The sequence below is a fragment of the Fopius arisanus genome, unplaced genomic scaffold, assembly GCF_000806365.1.
Source record: "Fopius arisanus strain USDA-PBARC FA_bdor unplaced genomic scaffold, ASM80636v1 scaffold00011, whole genome shotgun sequence".
Lineage (NCBI taxonomy): Eukaryota > Metazoa > Arthropoda > Insecta > Hymenoptera > Braconidae > Fopius > Fopius arisanus.
In genome coordinates, this window is record NW_011887750.1 from 1,692,818 (window position 1) to 1,710,565 (window position 17,748).

The 17,748-nt window shown below is 39.5% G+C and overlaps 2 protein-coding genes across 14 annotated transcripts in view; both read left to right on the forward strand.

Annotated features, from left to right (window-relative positions):
- LOC105262921 (uncharacterized protein CG43867) overlaps positions 1 to 11,203 on the forward strand; it is a 37,418-nt gene extending 26,215 nt beyond the window's left edge. For 3 of the 10 annotated variants that reach the window (XM_011298809.1, XM_011298808.1, XM_011298814.1), the window contains exons 4-15: positions 3,688 to 3,855; positions 3,948 to 4,145; positions 4,217 to 4,428; positions 4,857 to 5,094; positions 5,199 to 5,613; positions 5,683 to 6,638; positions 6,719 to 6,937; positions 8,500 to 8,831; positions 8,933 to 9,773; positions 9,896 to 10,105; positions 10,178 to 10,313; positions 10,391 to 11,203. In XM_011298809.1, the coding sequence (XP_011297111.1) occupies positions 3,688 to 3,855; positions 3,948 to 4,145; positions 4,217 to 4,428; positions 4,857 to 5,094; positions 5,199 to 5,613; positions 5,683 to 6,638; positions 6,719 to 6,937; positions 8,500 to 8,831; positions 8,933 to 9,773; positions 9,896 to 10,105; positions 10,178 to 10,313; positions 10,391 to 10,455 (3,990 nt within the window). In that variant the 3' untranslated portion in view covers positions 10,456 to 11,203. Of the gene's footprint in view, positions 1 to 1,258; positions 1,461 to 1,718; positions 1,927 to 2,703; positions 2,900 to 3,687; positions 3,856 to 3,947; positions 4,146 to 4,216; positions 4,429 to 4,856; positions 5,095 to 5,198; positions 5,614 to 5,682; positions 6,639 to 6,718; positions 6,938 to 8,499; positions 8,832 to 8,932; positions 9,774 to 9,895; positions 10,106 to 10,177; positions 10,314 to 10,390 lie in introns of those variants that run through there. The other 7 variants (XM_011298817.1, XM_011298818.1, XM_011298816.1 and 4 more) reach the window with 7 other exon arrangements.
- A 1,235-nt stretch (positions 11,204 to 12,438) lies between these two features.
- On the forward strand, positions 12,439 to 17,408 carry LOC105262922 (corticotropin-releasing factor-binding protein). Of its 4 annotated transcripts, none has more exons than XM_011298820.1 (9): positions 12,439 to 12,592; positions 12,774 to 13,667; positions 14,627 to 14,717; positions 15,472 to 15,632; positions 15,735 to 15,942; positions 16,080 to 16,258; positions 16,572 to 16,680; positions 16,889 to 17,050; positions 17,193 to 17,408. In XM_011298820.1, exons 2-8 carry the CDS (start codon positions 13,569 to 13,571, stop codon positions 17,029 to 17,031), a joined length of 990 nt encoding a protein of 329 aa, XP_011297122.1. In that variant the 5' UTR covers positions 12,439 to 12,592; positions 12,774 to 13,568; the 3' UTR covers positions 17,032 to 17,050; positions 17,193 to 17,408. The 4 variants fall into 4 exon arrangements, with proteins under 4 accessions (XP_011297122.1, XP_011297124.1, XP_011297123.1 ...); XM_011298822.1 differs by having other exon boundaries at positions 12,937 to 13,667; XM_011298821.1 differs by having other exon boundaries at positions 13,299 to 13,667.
- Positions 17,409 to 17,748: the final 340 nt, after the last annotated feature.

Here is a 17,748-nt window from a genome sequence, read left to right on the forward strand (position 1 = left end):
CCCAAGAGAAAGAGGGGGCCGCACCCAATGGTGGGGTCACTCAAACCCCCCACTGAGCGGCTCAGTTCTGGAGGGGTACCTCACCCCAAGAGAAAGAGGGGGCCGCACCCAACGGTGGGGTGTCTGCCCGTCAGCCGACTCGGTAACTGCTTCAGTAGCAGTCCCGCTGTCAGAGGGACCAAACGATTGGGTGAATTTGATTTTCTGAAAATTTTAAATTTTTCAATTTCAGTGAGTACCTCCTCAATTTTCATGCTCCCCTGATACTTTTTTGAAAATTTCGAATTTTTCAATTTCAGTGAATACCTTTCTCGATTTTTAAGCTACCCTGATACTTTTTTGAAAATTTTAAATTTTTCAATTTCAGTGAATGCCTCCTCGATTTCCATGCTCTCCTGATACTTTTCTGAAAATTTTGAATTTTTAAATTTCAGTCAATAACTCCTCGATTTTCATGCTCCCCTCATACTTTTTTGAAAATTTCGAATTTTTCAATTTCAGTGAATACTTCCTCGATTTTCATGCTCCCCTGATATTTTTCGAAAAATTTCGAAATTTCAAATGGGTGGGACGACACCCCCATTGCGTGTGGCGCCCTCCCTCTCTCTTGGGGTGCAGTACTAATGCCGCTGGGGTCACTCCAACCCCCACAACTGAGCCTCTACTTTAGTCAATCCTCATTGATAATCCCAATGACTTCGGGTGATAGTAATTATACAATTCTTTTTCTAAATGTACTTATTTCTTCAGAGAAGAATTCCCATTCACATTTCAGTACTATAGTAATTGTTAAAAAGCTGCTTCGAGATTCTAAATAACACAACCATTTTCCAAACAATTGCCTGAATTAATTGCCGCGTACTTGTCATTTCCGCTTGGATTTTCCGGAAAATCAATTGCATTAGATCATTTAGTGTCTAAATTTTGGGGTAATGAATAAATTTGCTTTCGCTTTTGATGTTGATTACTAGAAACCCTCAATTTTCGTGGAATTCTTCCCTCACCGACGAGACATCATCATCCCCTCAACGCCACCGAGTTTTTCAAGGCCACCAAAAAGACCGACTCCTAAAAAACGAGGGGTGTTTGATTTCGCGGTGCTCGTTGTTCTGTTTGAATGCGCATGTTAGACTGCGCGTCGTGCATTGATTTTTGCCAACGTGCACACATAATAGTGCCAAGATGGCAGATCGGCAACCCCGGTATCACTATTTTTGTATCAAATACTCGTCACGTGATTTTTTCTGAAAAAAAAAAAGTTGAAAAAAAAATCTGCCATCCTCGAGAACTCGTGCAATGGATATCCGCGACTGAGAGGCTGATCTGACCTGACAGTGATATTCCGTCGGATTGAATTCTCTCAATTCGCGTCATTGAATCTGTTATCTGAGTTTATCCGGAGAAATACATCGTCCAACAGCACCTCAATTATGCACCCCACCAGGTGACACTGATGAAAGGTAATTGCCACAGAAATCCTTATTAACAAAGCAATCGCTTATCGATATCACCACTGTTATTCACGGAGTTGTGAGTTTTATCAATTCTCGCTCGTCATGACCATTTAGTCACCTATCAAATATTTGTGGAGTCGAAGAGTCATTTTGACTCATTCCTCAAGTGCCGCTGTCATTCTTTCTTTCTGTTATTATTGAACGTGCGCATAAAAGTGTGATGAATAAAAAAGAAATGAATGAAGGAATGGGGGCAGTGATACTGGGGAAACACTGGAACGTATCCTTTGTGTTGGACAAATACTGAGGCTTCTGATGATTCCTCTGCTGGCGCCAGTATTTTCCCAGTTTTAGAACACGTTGAGGGTGTCATATTGTCATGGTGGCGGTGCGGTTGTACTTTATTTGTCTATCATCAGTTATGTTAGTGCTGGCTTTCCATATATCGTGAACTGGCCAACTGCCAAATCTTGTGAGTAATCTATGGAGTGACTCTTACTCCTCTCACTTCGTTTGTACTCCCTTCATGGTTTTTTCTTTGAGGAGGAAAAAAATAACATGAATAATGTATACATCTGTCAATCATTCTATTCACAGAGAGAACAATAATCCACGGGGGAGAATTGTTTTTCTTGACTTGAAAGAATTTTTATCATTCCTCTGTTTTTATAATTATATTTATTTCAGCTTCGAGTTATGAGTTTCAATAGTTCTCCGATTTATAGTATTTATCGCCCTTTTTCCATTTTACTACCGAAGTATTAATTAATTATCAAAATATAAATTATGGGAAGAATTTATTTATTTATTTATTCTGTGCCGTATGCAAATGGATTTGAGTAAATGAAAAATCGGAAAACGATTGATCTAAAAATAATATTTGGGTTCCTGAGGTCAGAAATAGTCATACTGACACAAAAAAAAATGGAAATCTTGGATTTGACAGATCCAATGCTTTCATTTAGAACCAAAAATAGAATAAAATTATGGGAAAAAATCTTCAAATGCCACATACGTTGTTTCAAAAAATAGAGAAGTGGAAAATTTAGCATAAAATTAAATGCTGACAGTAGTCTCCCCTCTGGTTGAGCAATGGGCAGTATTGGAGTGTTTGTAAGGGTCGTGCACTTTTACTCCCCTCTGGGAACACCACGATGCGTTGCGTTGGCCACGAGCCAAAGTGACTCACCGAGTCTCAGAAACCCCCACAGCTTTCAGTTCGATCTCGAATCTCGATGTAAACGCAACACACACAAGTCCCTGCTCCCCCATTACTTTTCTCTCCTGATTGCTTAATTTCCTCGTCTCGCCAGCTCGCAGCACCGAGTGTTAAGTTACCCTTCGAGTACCAATCCAGTACCTATCAACACCGCAACCTGTCAACACTGAATTATCGGAAAAACTAAGTGATAAAGAATAAGTCATCATGGCCTCCATCTTTTGTGGTAAGAGTGTTCTTCCAAATGTGGGGGGTGGAGGGTTTTTTTTTTACTGACGTTAATTAGCGGCTTTCAACTTCTGTTTCCCGGTTTTGAGATTAGTCGCGCTCTTTGTACTATTGGCATTTAAAAACACGCGGGTTGTTGGAAGAATTAGCTGGGGGTGTGGGCTAAGATTAGCCAGTTCAATTCTATCCCTGTGGCTGATATTGATTCTTTGGATGAGACGCCAGTGAGGAGAACCCTCCCCGATGTCCGCAATTGTACTTGCATGCATTACTAGTCCATATGAGCAATATCGATTTTTGACAGCTGCCCCCATGCGACCACTGAACCCGAAGGGGTACCAACCACGGGGGGGTGTCACCCGTGTTTTATTGGGTGACTCCGTTACCATGATTTTCAGGGGCTATTTTGGCATTGAGGGAATCCATGTGTTTTGAAATAAATTAAATCGAACAATAGATCTGATATTCATTTATTACATCCAAAAAGTTAAGTCTATTGCATTATTCGGATTGATTTGTCATTCAAGGATATTTTTAAAAAATTATAACATACGGCATGCATCAGCTGGGTTCGGTGACTCGGTATCCGGTTTACCTTGTATAGCAGATATTATAAGTTTATATTATTCATAATTAATAAGGTATTTACTATGTCGTTGAATTGAGAGAACTTCAAGAATGTTAATTAAATGAAAGCGTAATGGTTCACGTCGGTCTTTGAAGGTGATCAAGTCATTTATGGAGGAATTATGGTGGGAATAAATGTTTTATTTGATTTTTGTTTAGGTACGGATGATGGAGGAACGGCTGGTGAAGGGTGAATACAGCCTGAGCACATCTGGAGTAGGTTCCCCGGCACATTCGTTGGCATCCACCTCCGGTACCCAGAATGATAAAATTGAGGATGTGCATTGTGCCTGCATATCGAAATTAGAAACACAAGTGGAGGAACAGGTGAGACGAACGATTTCTTGAAGATTATTGTCTCAAATTTTTTTTAATTCGTCAAAAGTAGTTGCGCATTATGATATTAATTATATTTCCAGAGACAACTGCGACTTCATGATGCGAGACAAGTCGAGGCAAAGGCAGCACGAATAAAGGAGTGGGTTACGAACAAACTACGTGAGCTTGAACAGCAGAATCAACATTTGCGGGAGCAAAATAACAAGTGCAATCAGCAACTGGAGCTTCTGCGTAATCACATTACAAACATTGGTCTCCGGTCTCTGGTACGGCCATTGGTAATTCTCTTGAGCTATATTCAATAGAAAAACAAGTAGAAAACAAATGATAAAACGCCTCAATTCCCCAGATACCAACAGCAAGAGCATCTCTCTCATTGGAGGTCGATCCAACAGTACGTCGACGCTCTGAGAGTCTCGAGGGGACCCCCCAGACGGTTCCAGAGAACGTTAATCAAACTACTGTCAGTGATTTGCCACCAATTGGATCACGGCACAGGAGACACCTGTCAGCCTGTGGAACCATTCAGCAGGGCATTATTACAACCAACATGGAATCTAGGTAATTCCCAATATTTCGTCCAACGCTTGTAGATGCTTCCTGTCTCGATCGAACCATTTAAATCACAAAATCATTCGTTGGATTCTCCTTGGGAGGTCTTGCGACGTGATAGTGGCTCCCGATTTCAAGACTGTGGTACCCTGTAACGTCCTGGGACTTCCTGAGGGGATAAAAACTCGTTCCCATCATTTCATTTCCACAATCAAACCTCTTAAAACCTTCGAAGTACTCAGAACTCGTTAAATCCTTAAACTATAGATCATTAGCGTAACTTTAAAGATTAAACTTTGGAATTAGATCTCATGGTTTCATCAATTGAAATTTTCAGCTTATAACCGAATGAAATTTTCGTATGTAAACGATAAAATAGCAATCAATGAGTTGTCATTGTAATGATTGTTATTTTTGATTTTGCGAACAAATTCTAGTCTGTTGTCGGAGGAGTTGGCAGCGGCTGTGGAGAATCTCGTGATGCTGCCCAGTATACCGGGGGTGTCGGAGGCAAATCGTGACAGCGGAAGTTCGGAGACATTGCATGATTATGCGGAGATTTATACACCTAGCAGGGAAGGAATGAATTGGGCTGGACAACCGTCATCATCAGCTCCCAGGCCGCCTACACCTCCTCTTCACAGATTTCCCAGTTGGGAGGCTAAAATTTATCAGGTACATTCGCAATCATGCAGTTCTCTTCATGTTTTTCTTCATGTTCTTCTTCATGTTCAAGGAGAGTTGTGAATAAAGAGTTGAATCAATTGATTATTAATCAGGTGGCAGATGGAGGTTTGGGTATTGGCCCCCCAACAAACGACGATGCCTCAGTGGCCCCTTCATCGACCACCAATACAAATTCCTCGAAACATTCTCACGCAACTGGTCACAATCTAACCGCACACAATTCCCAAGGCTACTGTGATATATCTGTACCAGTCTACGCCACTGTGAAGGGTCGTGCAAGCCAGATAAGATCAATGCCCTTTGGTGACAGTTCAGACGACAGTTCAGACGGTGAAGATCATCCAAATCAAACCGAAACCAACACGAGGATAACAAACAGTTCCTCCGACAACACTGATTCGTCCCTAGGAAGTGGTAGTAGCCCCTCTAAAAGCATAAAAACCACCAGCAGCTTGAGTCCAGCCAAGAGAAGCTCCAGTGGTTCTCCGAGTAAAAGTGTTAAACGTGGTGAGTCCTAAACAATTAACGAAAATTATCAAAACTGAATAACAAAAATTTACGTTCAATTCTCCGTAGATACTTCTCTTGAATCCGGCTTGTCGGAGGACTATGCTATTCCCCCAGACGCACTCAGCTCTACTTCCCTGGAGTCCAGTATGCCGAGTTTGCTTATGAGAGTCGCAGGCGAGAGCCCAAAGAGACTAGAATCTCTTGAGAAGACAGGGCACTTAGCAAAACTGGGGGGTAAGCTGAAAACTTGGAGAAAGAGGTGGTTCGTTTTGAAAAACGGTGTGTTGGTTTACTGGAAGAGTCAGAATGACGTGAATAGAAAGCCCCAGGGCCAGATTCTCCTCGACGAAGTTTGCAGGATAAACAGGGCTGAGGGTGCAGCTACTTTTGAGATAGCAACGGGAAAGAAAACCTACTACTTGACAGCTGACTGCATAGCAACCATGGAGGACTGGATACGAGTTCTGCAGAATGTTCAGAGGCGAAATGCCACTAAATTGCTGCTGAGTAGAGAGGACAATAAGCCGACGATTCAGGGATGGCTGACTAAAGTGAAGAATGGGCATGCCAAAAAGTGCTGGTGTGTTCTAATTGGCAAGATGTTTCTCTATTTCAAATGTCCCAGTGATACTAATCCAATTGGCCAGATCAACATGAGGGATGCTAGGGTGGAGGAGGTGGAACATGTCTCGGACAGTGACAGCGAGGAAAGGGATGCGGAGTGCCCACATGAGAGGACCATTGGCATTTTTCCAACTCATCAAGGTCCAACTTACTTGCTGATGCCTCAAAAACAGGAGAAGGACAATTGGCTTTACCATTTGACTGTCGTCTCAGGGGGTGGACCCAATGCTGGGACACAGTATGAACAGCTCGTTCAGAGGCTCATGGAGACTGATGGCGATCCCAGCTGTGTTCTCTGGAGGCATCCACTTCTGTTGCATACTAAGGAAAACATTACTAGTCCCCTCACAAGTCTCACTTCTGAGGCGTTGCAGTCTGAAGCCATTAAGTTATTTAAGGTGAGTTGTCAGAATTTTTAATCGATCATCAGATCAAAAATTAGTGAGAGCGTGGATATTGAGGTTATTATTTGTTTCAGGCGTGTCAGCTATTCATGTCTGTAGCTGTTGAACAAGCTGGTATCGATTATCACGTTGTACTTGCCCAAAATGCTCTACAGCAGTGTCTCGATCAACCTGAATTGCAATCTGAGTTCATTTGTGCACTTGTCAAACAGACGAGTCGTCATACCCAGCAACGTTTAGGCGTACAGGTAAAAAAGGCCGCCAGAATTGTCTCGCTGGGTACTGCGCGTGTTGTAAGTCTTGCTTATTGTTTAACAAAACTCATTTCGTGTACCATTTCCCATTTTCTCCATCGACATTTTTTTTTATTATCGTTCCTTCATTATTTGAATTATCATGTATCGAATTTAAATCACGAGAAATTGATTGGAATAATGGTACATGAAACATATTTGGTCAAGTATTCCGCCATGAGAGTTGTAATTATGGAAAATCTGAGGAGAACAACTAACATTTTCTTATTCAGTACTCGATATTAACTGTGCGTTTTCTATCAGTAGTTTAACATCAATTTTCATTCGGTGGCAGACGATCAAGTTCATTTATTTTTTGCGATACTTGGCTAACGAATACTTGACTGAGTTGACAAGAAAAATTTTAAGTTCTCACAGTCATCCACATTTTTATTATTATTTGCTGCTTTGAATGCGCTAATTCGTGCGCCTCATACTGCATGTCACGTTTGCGTGTCTCTGTCACAAGTGTCACAGCTCGATTTATCCGAGTTTTTCTTTATTTAATCACAATACATCTAATGATCATTATGCGACAATATCATTGACCCCGACGTCCCTCACTGTGAGACGAACGTAGTTTGGAAAATTCTCGAGTCGACCTCTCATTTTCCAGGATAAATTAATTTCAATAAATCACTTACTCATTGAAATTCATTTCATACCCAAAATTCGTTCGATCTCACTCACACACTTGCAGAATGGTATGTTGGTGTACATGAAAAAAAATATATATCCTAAAACACACAGAACAAACTGTTTTTGTTAGAATCAACTTTCTGCCTTTGATTAGTTCATATTTTGCAATATCTAGATCTTTAAATTTGTTTTCCATCTGAATTTACCTATTTTCTTTCCTTAATTTATCGTATGCCGCTTAGACTTCGATATAATATAGTACATGATGAGAGGAAAATTTTGAAATGGTAAAATCGGCGTAGAGGGCAAATTAAATTGAGGTAGATTGAAATACGAATCGAGTTGCGCCTCCTGCTGCTTCAATTACCATGGATGGACCCCAACTGCGCAAGTGAAGATTTTATTCATTGAGAATTTCTCACCCGAAGCTTTGCCATCTACAATTCATATCTCCGCAATGGGCTCCAGGCATTATCATCCATTAAATCCATTGTTTTATTAATTCACTGTAATTAACAAATCAGGATTTCATTTTATTTTTCAATTCCGATTGTACCCCCGCAATTCACACACTAACTTGAGATTCGTCCGAGCAGAGTGTTGGGTTACAACTGAAGGTATTTAATAATTTTCATCTTCAAAAATATTGTCCTTATCGCAGAGATGATTTGAGTTGTATATAAATTGTCCCTTTCCCTTTTACATGAACTAATGCATTTGCTGAATTAAACATTCCTGAATTAATTCGTGATTATTAATTGAGGGGCAATGACGGATAATGTAGAATTGGGAGCTTTCATAGGCGTTAATAAACAGTTTAATAATCCCTTAAATGGGTACTGTGCAATGGTAATCATTTAGTTAGCTTAGCTACGCGATGAACAGGAAAATCAAAAGTTGAAATAGACTGTGAATATTCAAAGTGCACGGACTCAGTAGTACGCCAGCATACCATATTGCAGCAACTCCTCCTCTGTGCGACCCAATCGCTCTTCACCTGCGATACGCAAAGCCCCACGTCAAATGGCGCTGGTGAAAATGCGGATGCACAGTCAACGGCATCAACATCTCACAGTCCTACGCTCACGCAGGGCCACTCCACCTCGAACATCCTCGATTGCAAGACAAATCCCGCCCAGTATGTCTTGGTCCAGGGATGGCAGCTCCTGGCGCTCGCCGTTTCGCTGTTTCTACCCAGGAATAATCGATTACTTTGGTACCTGAAGCTTCATCTCCAAAGAAATGCAGATTCCAAGTAAGAATTTTAATTATTCTATCTGTCCAATTCATCTCTATAGATTTCATGTATTTATAAATAGTATAATGATTGGCTTCACTGAAAAATTTCGTGTATAGAACGGAATGTGGGAAGTACGCAGCTTATTGCGAGCGAGCGTTGGAGAGAACTTTGCAAAACGGTGGAAGGGAGGTAAAACCATCGAGAATGGAGGTCTTGTCAATTCTTTTGAAGAACCCGTACCACCACTCCCTTCCCCACGCAATTCCGGTGCACTTTCTCAATGGAACGTATCAAGTGGTGAGTTTCGACGGTAGCACCACCATCGAGGAATTCCTCCACACGTTGAACCAGGAGATTGGCTGTCGAGACGTGCACCAATCTGGTTTCACTCTATTCAGTGACGATCCCATTGAAAAAGACCTAGAGCACTTCATAGACCTTCAGGCGAAGCTCTGCGACATCATATCTAAGTGGGAGACAGCACTGAGGGAGAAGGGCTCTGGAAAATTCGAGAATACGAGGGTCATACAGCTGACGTACAAGTCGAGATGCTACTGGAAGGCTGCAGCCAAAATGGAGACGGATCGTGAGAGACTCCTTCTATGCTATCAGGTCAATCAGCAAGTGGTGCAGGGAAAATTTCCCCTGAATCGCGAGCTGGCGTTCGAACTGGCTTCCCTGATGGCACAGATTGATTTCGGCGAATACAACAATGATAAAGCACGAGGCAGTGGACAGGGCAGCAATCCCAATCATCTGGTGTTGCAGGCACTCGATAAATTCTACCCGGTCAGATATCGATCTAATATCACACCCGATCAGCTGAGGGAGTTGCAGGAAAAATTACAGGAGAAGTGGGTGGGACTCAAGGGGAGGAGTGTCCTTGATTGCGTGAGGATTTATTTGACATGCACGAGGAAGTGGCCGTTCTTCGGAGCTACTCTCTATCAAGCTAAAGTGAGTACATTAGATTATTATTCTTCGATTTTTCCTTCAAACCTAGCATGCGAGCCATTAGCTATAAGATAATTCACGGCGTCCTCAGAATTGAATCTTAATGATGGTGTTTTTTACTGCAGCTCAAGCAGTCTGAATCAATCACTCTCTGGATCGCCGTATCCGAGGACAGCGTGACTCTCCTCGAACTGCAGACAATGGCAGTGATGTATCGATACAATTACGCCAATATTGTGACCTTCGGCGGATGCCTGGATGACTTCATGCTAGTTGCTTGCCCGGACGAGGGTGCGGCCGAACAAAAATTATTATTCGCACTTAGTAAACCCAAAGTAAGTGTCTCAACGCTCGTAATTAATCCGATCCTGATTAACAGCATCCATTAATGTGAATTATTTCTTCAGATACTTGAGATAACGCTTTTGATAGCTGACTACATGAATGCCTTGGGTCACGCCTTACCTGGAACCCCTCAGATGAATACTCTCACGCGAAATGGATCCCACAGATCTGTAAAATCCACCATGAGACCTACTACTGGTAAATTTATCATAATCAAAGACGTACAAAGATTCAATTATTCGTTTGGAATGCGGAGTGCTAAAATATTTTTACAGGTTCCAGTTGTCTTCCAACGCAACCTGATATTCTAAAATCAACACCAGACCACCAGAGGCCATGAACTTTGTTTTCTCGTGTTAACTCTCTGAAGAACACGATATAAACAACGAACAAAAACAATTACTCAACATGGCACTAATTCAGTGATACGAATAAAGGTACTAAGAATAGGGATTCAACGCGATGGGAAACACTGCCTAATAAATAAGTAGTAGACCTCTGGCAAAAGCAGATAGTAGGAATGATAAAAAATTGCAACAAAGAAGATTCTTGCTGCTATCGCATGTAAATATTTCATTGACGTCGTGAAAAGAATCATAATCCATCGTGCAGTATTTAAAACAAATATAACGCGGATATTTAGGTTTTAATTATCGGATGTAAATAATTGACTGTCGTATTAATGGGTGTGTAGAGGGTGGGATAATAGGTCGAGGGGAGGATGCAGGACATTCGTATAATGGTTTTCTTGCCGAGTATCAATGCAATACCACTCGATTTTATCATTATTTCGAGTAAGAGGAAACAAATTGAGGGTGGAATACCTTGGTATCCACCCCTAATTGGTATCGATATCTTCTCTACATTTTCTTGGGATTAATTTTCTTTAGAGTTTCATGAAAATCATCTGTTATTCTCTTTTCTTCATATCAAGAATAGAATTAATGAATTCCTGTTATTTAACGATATTTAATCCCAAAAAAACATTCGATGTTGTGTAACGACATTTGAATTAAAAAAACGTAGAATTGTTTTCTGAACACGCAGAGAGGATACACAAAGTGCTCGAGATACTTCGCGGAAATAAACAAAGATAAGAGAATGAAGATGAAAATGATCGTGCCACCAATGCAATTAAAAAATGGCGAAGTTACATTTTCACTGAGGGAAAAAAATAGTCAATTGTTCGTCAGTGAAATAAGAAAAAAAAACAGTTCGTAGCCATAAAATGATATTGTAGTTTTATACTTTAATATTAATTAATCCAGGGGTAATGTAAAGTAAACATCACGAATGATTTCTCATTGTTAATTGTAGCTTCTATTTTATGAGTTGTAAGTATTTAAAGAAAACTCGATGATATTGTAACAAAAAAAACTAGTCTCTACTCGTCGCGCATTTGCAACTATTGTTTTATCGTTTTTAAATTGAATAATTTTGTTGAGTGAATACCAGAGCCATTTGTGTGATTTTTCCGTGTTCGAGAAATGATAAAATAGAAAATAATTGTGCTTTCTCAATCAGTGCGATCCTATAAATCTGGTGGATGTCTTCCTTTTAATCATATATGAATGAATAATATAAATCGTACTGAATGAAGCTGTTATAGGATCGACGAACAATTCAATTAAAAAATTTAATAATCATGAGCAAAACCATTTAATCCATTGGGAACAGTACAAACTATTGATCGCATGGAATGACTATTGTTCACCGACTTTTATACACGATTAAATCATTTTTCTATTTCATCTCATGTCATCAGAATACTTTACAACGGTAGCTAATTACACGCGGAAAAACTCCATGAATTGTACTTGTAAAAATTTGTTAGGTTTACGATAACGATTGTTTGTAGAGAGGAAAAAAGGGAGCAGAAGCGATAATCTCTCACACGATAGCTCACTCGAAAATTCATACCGAAATAACTATTTGTACATCTTCATTTATTAATTTATTATTTATTACACGAAGACAGGAGAAGGGGCGAATCATAAACGCACGATTTATGAAGGTACGATTTATCAAGTATTGTACTATTGTACAAATCAGTAAAAAAAAAAAAATAAACTATGTTCCATTCTGAATGCATCTTCCTTTATTGACTAATTAAAAATCCGCAACAATATCCTCTTCTTCCCTTTTTGTACATTTTTGTACGGAATAGTAATTATAATTATTTTTCGTCCCTGATGATAATTTAAAATGCATTCCGCTTACTTGTGTACAATCTGTCACACGTGTTTAATTCCTAAACACTCGCATATACCATTGCGATGTGTTAACAAAGGCTTAATTTTCCATAGTCGACGCAGAGTCTATTGCCGATTCATTTACTCCGAAAGAGCGGCTTCAACAGGTACAGTTATATCAAATAAGGGGGAAAAATATTACCGTGATTACTTGTGATGAGAACAATGAAAAGAATTTACCAGAGATACGAGCGAAGCGTGAGTTTCATCTTGAGGAGATAAAAGGTCTGTGCTTGAATTTCCGTAACTACTTTGAATAATATTAATTTTTCCTCACAACGTACCAGTTCCGATTGATTTGTACGGTAAATAGGGAATTTTTAAAAACGTAATTCCGTCAAATGTCAATGAATCGGTAAAATTCGATAAAAAATTTCAGCATGTGCTTTGAATAATTCTGTGACAGGTCGGGGGTAGTTTAATTAATCGATTCCGTCTGGCTTTCGAACCGGAGATGATGTGGAATTTTTACTAGACACACTTGTCGTTTTTTCATCTGTACTATTAAATTACTTGTGGAAGTATGGAATGAGCTGAGTCAGAAGCTGATCATCGTCTGTTTCTACTAGGCTCGTCGATTCCTGGAGGTTCCCTCATCCCTAATGCCCTTGATTCCTAAAAATCAAGACGACATCAATCCCCAGCTGTTCTTCCTCATCCCACAAAAATCAATCGTCGAATTTTTCTAAATTCCCAAGATTAAGACTACCCGCTGCGTCAAGAGTGCCTGTTCTCCCGAATCACGTGAAAAAGCCAAACTGTGGTCAGACAATTTGTAAATCGTGTCACCTCTAATACAGACTGAAGACTTCTTGACAGAGGAATAAATTCTCTCACTAGATTGATACTCTCCCCAATCCCCAAACTATTTAAATTCCACTCCCCGTGCATTGAACAAAAAATTAATCCGAAAATTTACCGTTCATCGCAGACAGCGAGGTGCAACTGGATTGAAAATAAATGGAATGGATTGTGGGTCATTTAAATTGATGAAAAAAGTGTTGTCTGGGGAGAAATCGAAAAGAGGGAGAGACAGCAGAAGAGTTGAATCGAGAGGAGGGCTTTCGGGGATGCGCGTGAGGACCAACAAGGGACTATAAGAGGGCGACGAGCGTCGCGACGCATCATTCGTCCCCCAGAAGTGATCAGAACCGATAATTCGATTCATCCCCCTTTGATTAGTTAGTGAGAAAATAAGAATATGACCAGTTACCTGTGTCTTATGGTGGTTGTTTGCACCCTGGGGTGCGCAAACTCCAAGATAATACCACCCGATCAGCAAACACAATTTCAGCAACAGGTAAGACTTCGTTTAAATCAGAAGAAATCAATGAAATAATTATTGCTCTTATCAAACCCGTGTTAATGCTTTACATATTTCATCTGTGATCTTTTTCCTCCGAAATCAAAACCGATAGATTAATATTTTCAATCCTTGTCTTTTACCTTTGAGTTTTTTCAGGACTCGGTCGATTGTTCTTTTATGATTTCATATAACTTTATATATTTTCAGGTGTTATGTACAATGAAATAAGGGCAATCGCTGTGTAATACATTCTCTTAAGCTGGTTAATAGTACCTTTCCCCCGAATTTTAAAAATTGATGAATAAATAATTTTCAAGGTATTCAATATTTAATGTTAAATAGTATTTAATGATAAACCATGGCGAAATTTACTATCGAATTAAATAAGATTTCCAATTCGGTTATTGTATTTTCCTCAATGACTGGTATATCGGAGAAAATGCAATTCCAGGTGTGGGACAGCGAATAGTCTATTATAGCCGCGTTATCTAATAATGAACACAGTACCTATTCAATTACTCAACTTCATTGTAGTAACAACTGCTGGTGCACAATGTATTCTCTGACAATATTTCTACGTTTTCTTTGGCTCTGCGGGAAATAAAATTTTTATAGAAAAAATCAATCGGCCGGCAAATCCGATCGAGAATTTCTCAAGTTGATGCTGCACTTGAACAGAAACACGGACTTATCGAAATCGATCCAGTGAATTTCACAGCAGTTGCTCAGGAGAGTTTACTGTCCATCTGCATTACTCCATGATCACCACGTGCTATGTAATTTCCCTCTGCCAATAAACTCCCGTTATCTCGCTCCAGGCTCTCGTTCCTCTCACCACAACTCTTCGTATCAATTCCGGTTAATCGATCCTCCGAGCTACTGCAAATATCACATACGGATATTTCATACATCGATAACGCATCGATACACCTGATACTCCAATTATTTTTCAGATGCCGTATCAATTCATGAAGGGCGCCGACTTCGATGGATACAATATCAAGGAGATTGCCAGTGTTTTTCCTCAAGTCATTCCAATTTCAGGTGACTAGGTGTTTTTCTGAATGCTTCATCATTTTCCGGAATCAATCATCCCCGAAATAGGGGTCGAATTAATTGTCACATCTCTCGTATCTTTTATGTCACGCTAAGCAAAAAATGAGAGGATCTCAATAAATTATAGGAAACTGAAACTTTCCGATTGAAAGTGTTGCATCGTTCGATTTTTTTTTAAGTGCACAATTTATAATGTTTAAATGAGTAAGTTTCTGTTTGAAAGTTTATATATAATTCTTTGATTGCTGCATAGGAATCGTACCACTCGAAATTTCCGATTATTTGGGTCAAGACGACCTATCTTCTGGTAGGAAATAGGAAAATTAAAATTTTCGGAAAATCTCTATGTGTATGCATCGATCTATGTGAGCAAAAAAATTTTAGACGATCACTCGAAAAATAATTGCTCATTCAACCAACGCTTAATAATTCGATTCACTGTACTTGAGAATGAGTGCTCCAGTAGATTCATCCCCCTTAATCCAATGATCGAAGACCGAAGTCTATGAAATATGAATACCTTAGGAAAAATCCTGTGGCATTCGACGTGAATTTCACAGGTGGGAGAGCACGATCTTGAATCCCACGTACTCTCAATTGCATCTCATCCGAATTCACCCCATAAAAGCACTTGCTTCTACATTGGAGACGTTGCTCATGTCCTTGGTGAACGTTTCACTCTGAATACATTGTATCTAACCTATGAAAATTATTATCTCAACCTAAATTCAAATGCCTGTAGATTGCATATTCATGACGTCAGAGACTGGAAGATTCACTTATCAATCGATGAACGACGAAGCAACGGTTTGCGGTGTCTACTTCGTCACAGACCCTGACAAAATTCTGGAATTGAATTTTCTGTCCTTCGACGTACCCTGTGAAAAAGACGCCCTTGTTTCGGTAAAATTCAATTTATTAATGCCACCCAAATTTTTTTCTCCGTTCACTTTAATACAATCATAACAATTTCTTGTCATAACTTCGGTAATCTTTTTGTAATAGGTCGTCGATGGTTGGGAATTGAACGGCGAACTTTTCCCGTCACCGACGGATCATCCGATCCCGTTGAACGAGCGGTTCGACGAGTTTTGCGGTGATTACGCATCGAAAACTTACGTCAGTACCCAGAATGCCGCCCTGATACAGTACAGAATACCCATGAAGGGCAAGGGTTTCTCGGTTTTTGTGAGAAGCCACAGAAATCCAATTCGTAAGTGCTCTTGTTATTACTCAATTGCGGCAACATTCATTCAATAAATTTGACAAATTTCCAGCAATTCTTAAATGTGAGAAGATAATTACCCGTAATTATCTAGTCATATTGACTAATGAATGAAATATTTACAGCCTGCAATGTCCTAGCTAACAGTGAAACTGATGCATTCACTCTCCGGAATTACGGACAGCAACTTAATTGCACCCTGACGGCCATTTATCCGTCGGTGGTGAGGGTCATAGCCCTTGATGTTGGTGGCCGGAGAACGAGACCACCAATCAGACAAATGGAGACTGGCACTTTTCACAAAGTACATTTTTTCACGTCACCGTCATATCTCTAAATATTAATTCATTAAGTGAATTACCACAGCGATGGCCGATAAAAATTTCCTCGACAATTGAAAATACGAATTAACCGAATTCAATGTTTCGATTGTCAATTGGAAAAACGCGTTATTGTTGTATCCGAAATAAAAACCCGAATTCGCAAATAGAGATTTATGCTCTAGCAGTGACGTTTTTTTACAATTGAAATTGCTCTGGTTGTTTTTGGGAAAGCGGTGGATGAGCTCGTAATTGAAATTCACAATTGCGAGTGATATTTATTTTTGTTTTTTACAGTGTAATAGACGCGGTTTACCAGATCATGTTGAAATTGGAGGCAACACGGGACTGGACACATCGAGAATGGAAGTCATTGATTCTATATGCGGCGTTGATTCAGAACCCGGTGAAAAAAATAACATAAATAATAAACAGTTGCTATTTCATTGAAATTAATTTCAGTTCCATTCACCTAATTAATCTTCCCCGCGATAGTAATCACCGATTCTCAGCCGTTAATATTCAAATCCCCTCTGAATTCATGCGTTCATATAATTTTTATTAATGCAAATGAAACTATTGTTTCAATTCAATTATTGTTTTATGATTTTCAGATGCAAGTTCTAGGATAATTGGGTGTGAAGTGACATCGGTGAGACTTGTGTCCAGCGGTTTATTTGACAATTCAGTTACTTTGATGATGAAACCAGCTGTGGACAATGAAATTCTCGCTGCAAATATCATTTGTGGACTGTAATTGATGTACCTGTTTATTGGTACGTGCCATTAAACAGAACCTTTTAAAACACAGGGCAATTTACGAATGAATATCTATAGTCTACACTTTTTCTTCTTCTCACGAAAGATTTCACTTGGGAAATTAAATTGTTTATGTGAATTTATTTATTATGATTGCAGGACTGGATTGGCCAAATTCTCAGAGCGAAAAAACGTTGTACCTTTGTAGGAAATACTAGATTATATCGTTTTTCATGCGACTTCACCTGATTTTTTTGACTGCAGGTTTTGTGGGTAATACATGAATGAAATAACTCTCAGTACAAAATCTCATGTATTAAGTTTCATTAAAGAAGTGAAAAATAGTATTTAAAATTGCAAAAATGTCACATAAAACTGAAATTTAATTTATCAAAGCTCCTGTTATTTTTAATTTGATAATTTTTAACAATTCTCATTACATATGGTAACGAATAAAAAAAACCGCAAAATTCAAAAACGCGTGTGTTCTGTCAGGGATATTTTTTACCGACTATCGGAGAATTCACCCCCAACTGCTGCCGCCTCTATCGTCGAGCTTTTCAAGTAAGAGTCCAAGGTCATTTCAAGTTCGTCGCATTAAAAATTCACCTGTAATCCACCCCCTTGGCATACGCACAAATTAAATAAAGACATGTAGTCCCTGACGTATCCAAATTATTCACAAATCTTCCAACTTTCATGCGTCACTACCGAG

Coding starts and splice junctions, on each gene's coding strand:
- LOC105262922 (XM_011298820.1), top strand. CDS start 13,569: ATGACCAGTTACCTGTGTCTTATGGTGGTTGTTTGCACCCTGGGGTGC. Junction 15,943..16,079: donor AAGCCACAGAAATCCAATTC/GTAAGTGCTCTT, acceptor AAATATTTACAG/CCTGCAATGTCCTAGCTAAC. Junction 16,681..16,888: donor CGGCGTTGATTCAGAACCCG/GTGAAAAAAATA, acceptor TATGATTTTCAG/ATGCAAGTTCTAGGATAATT.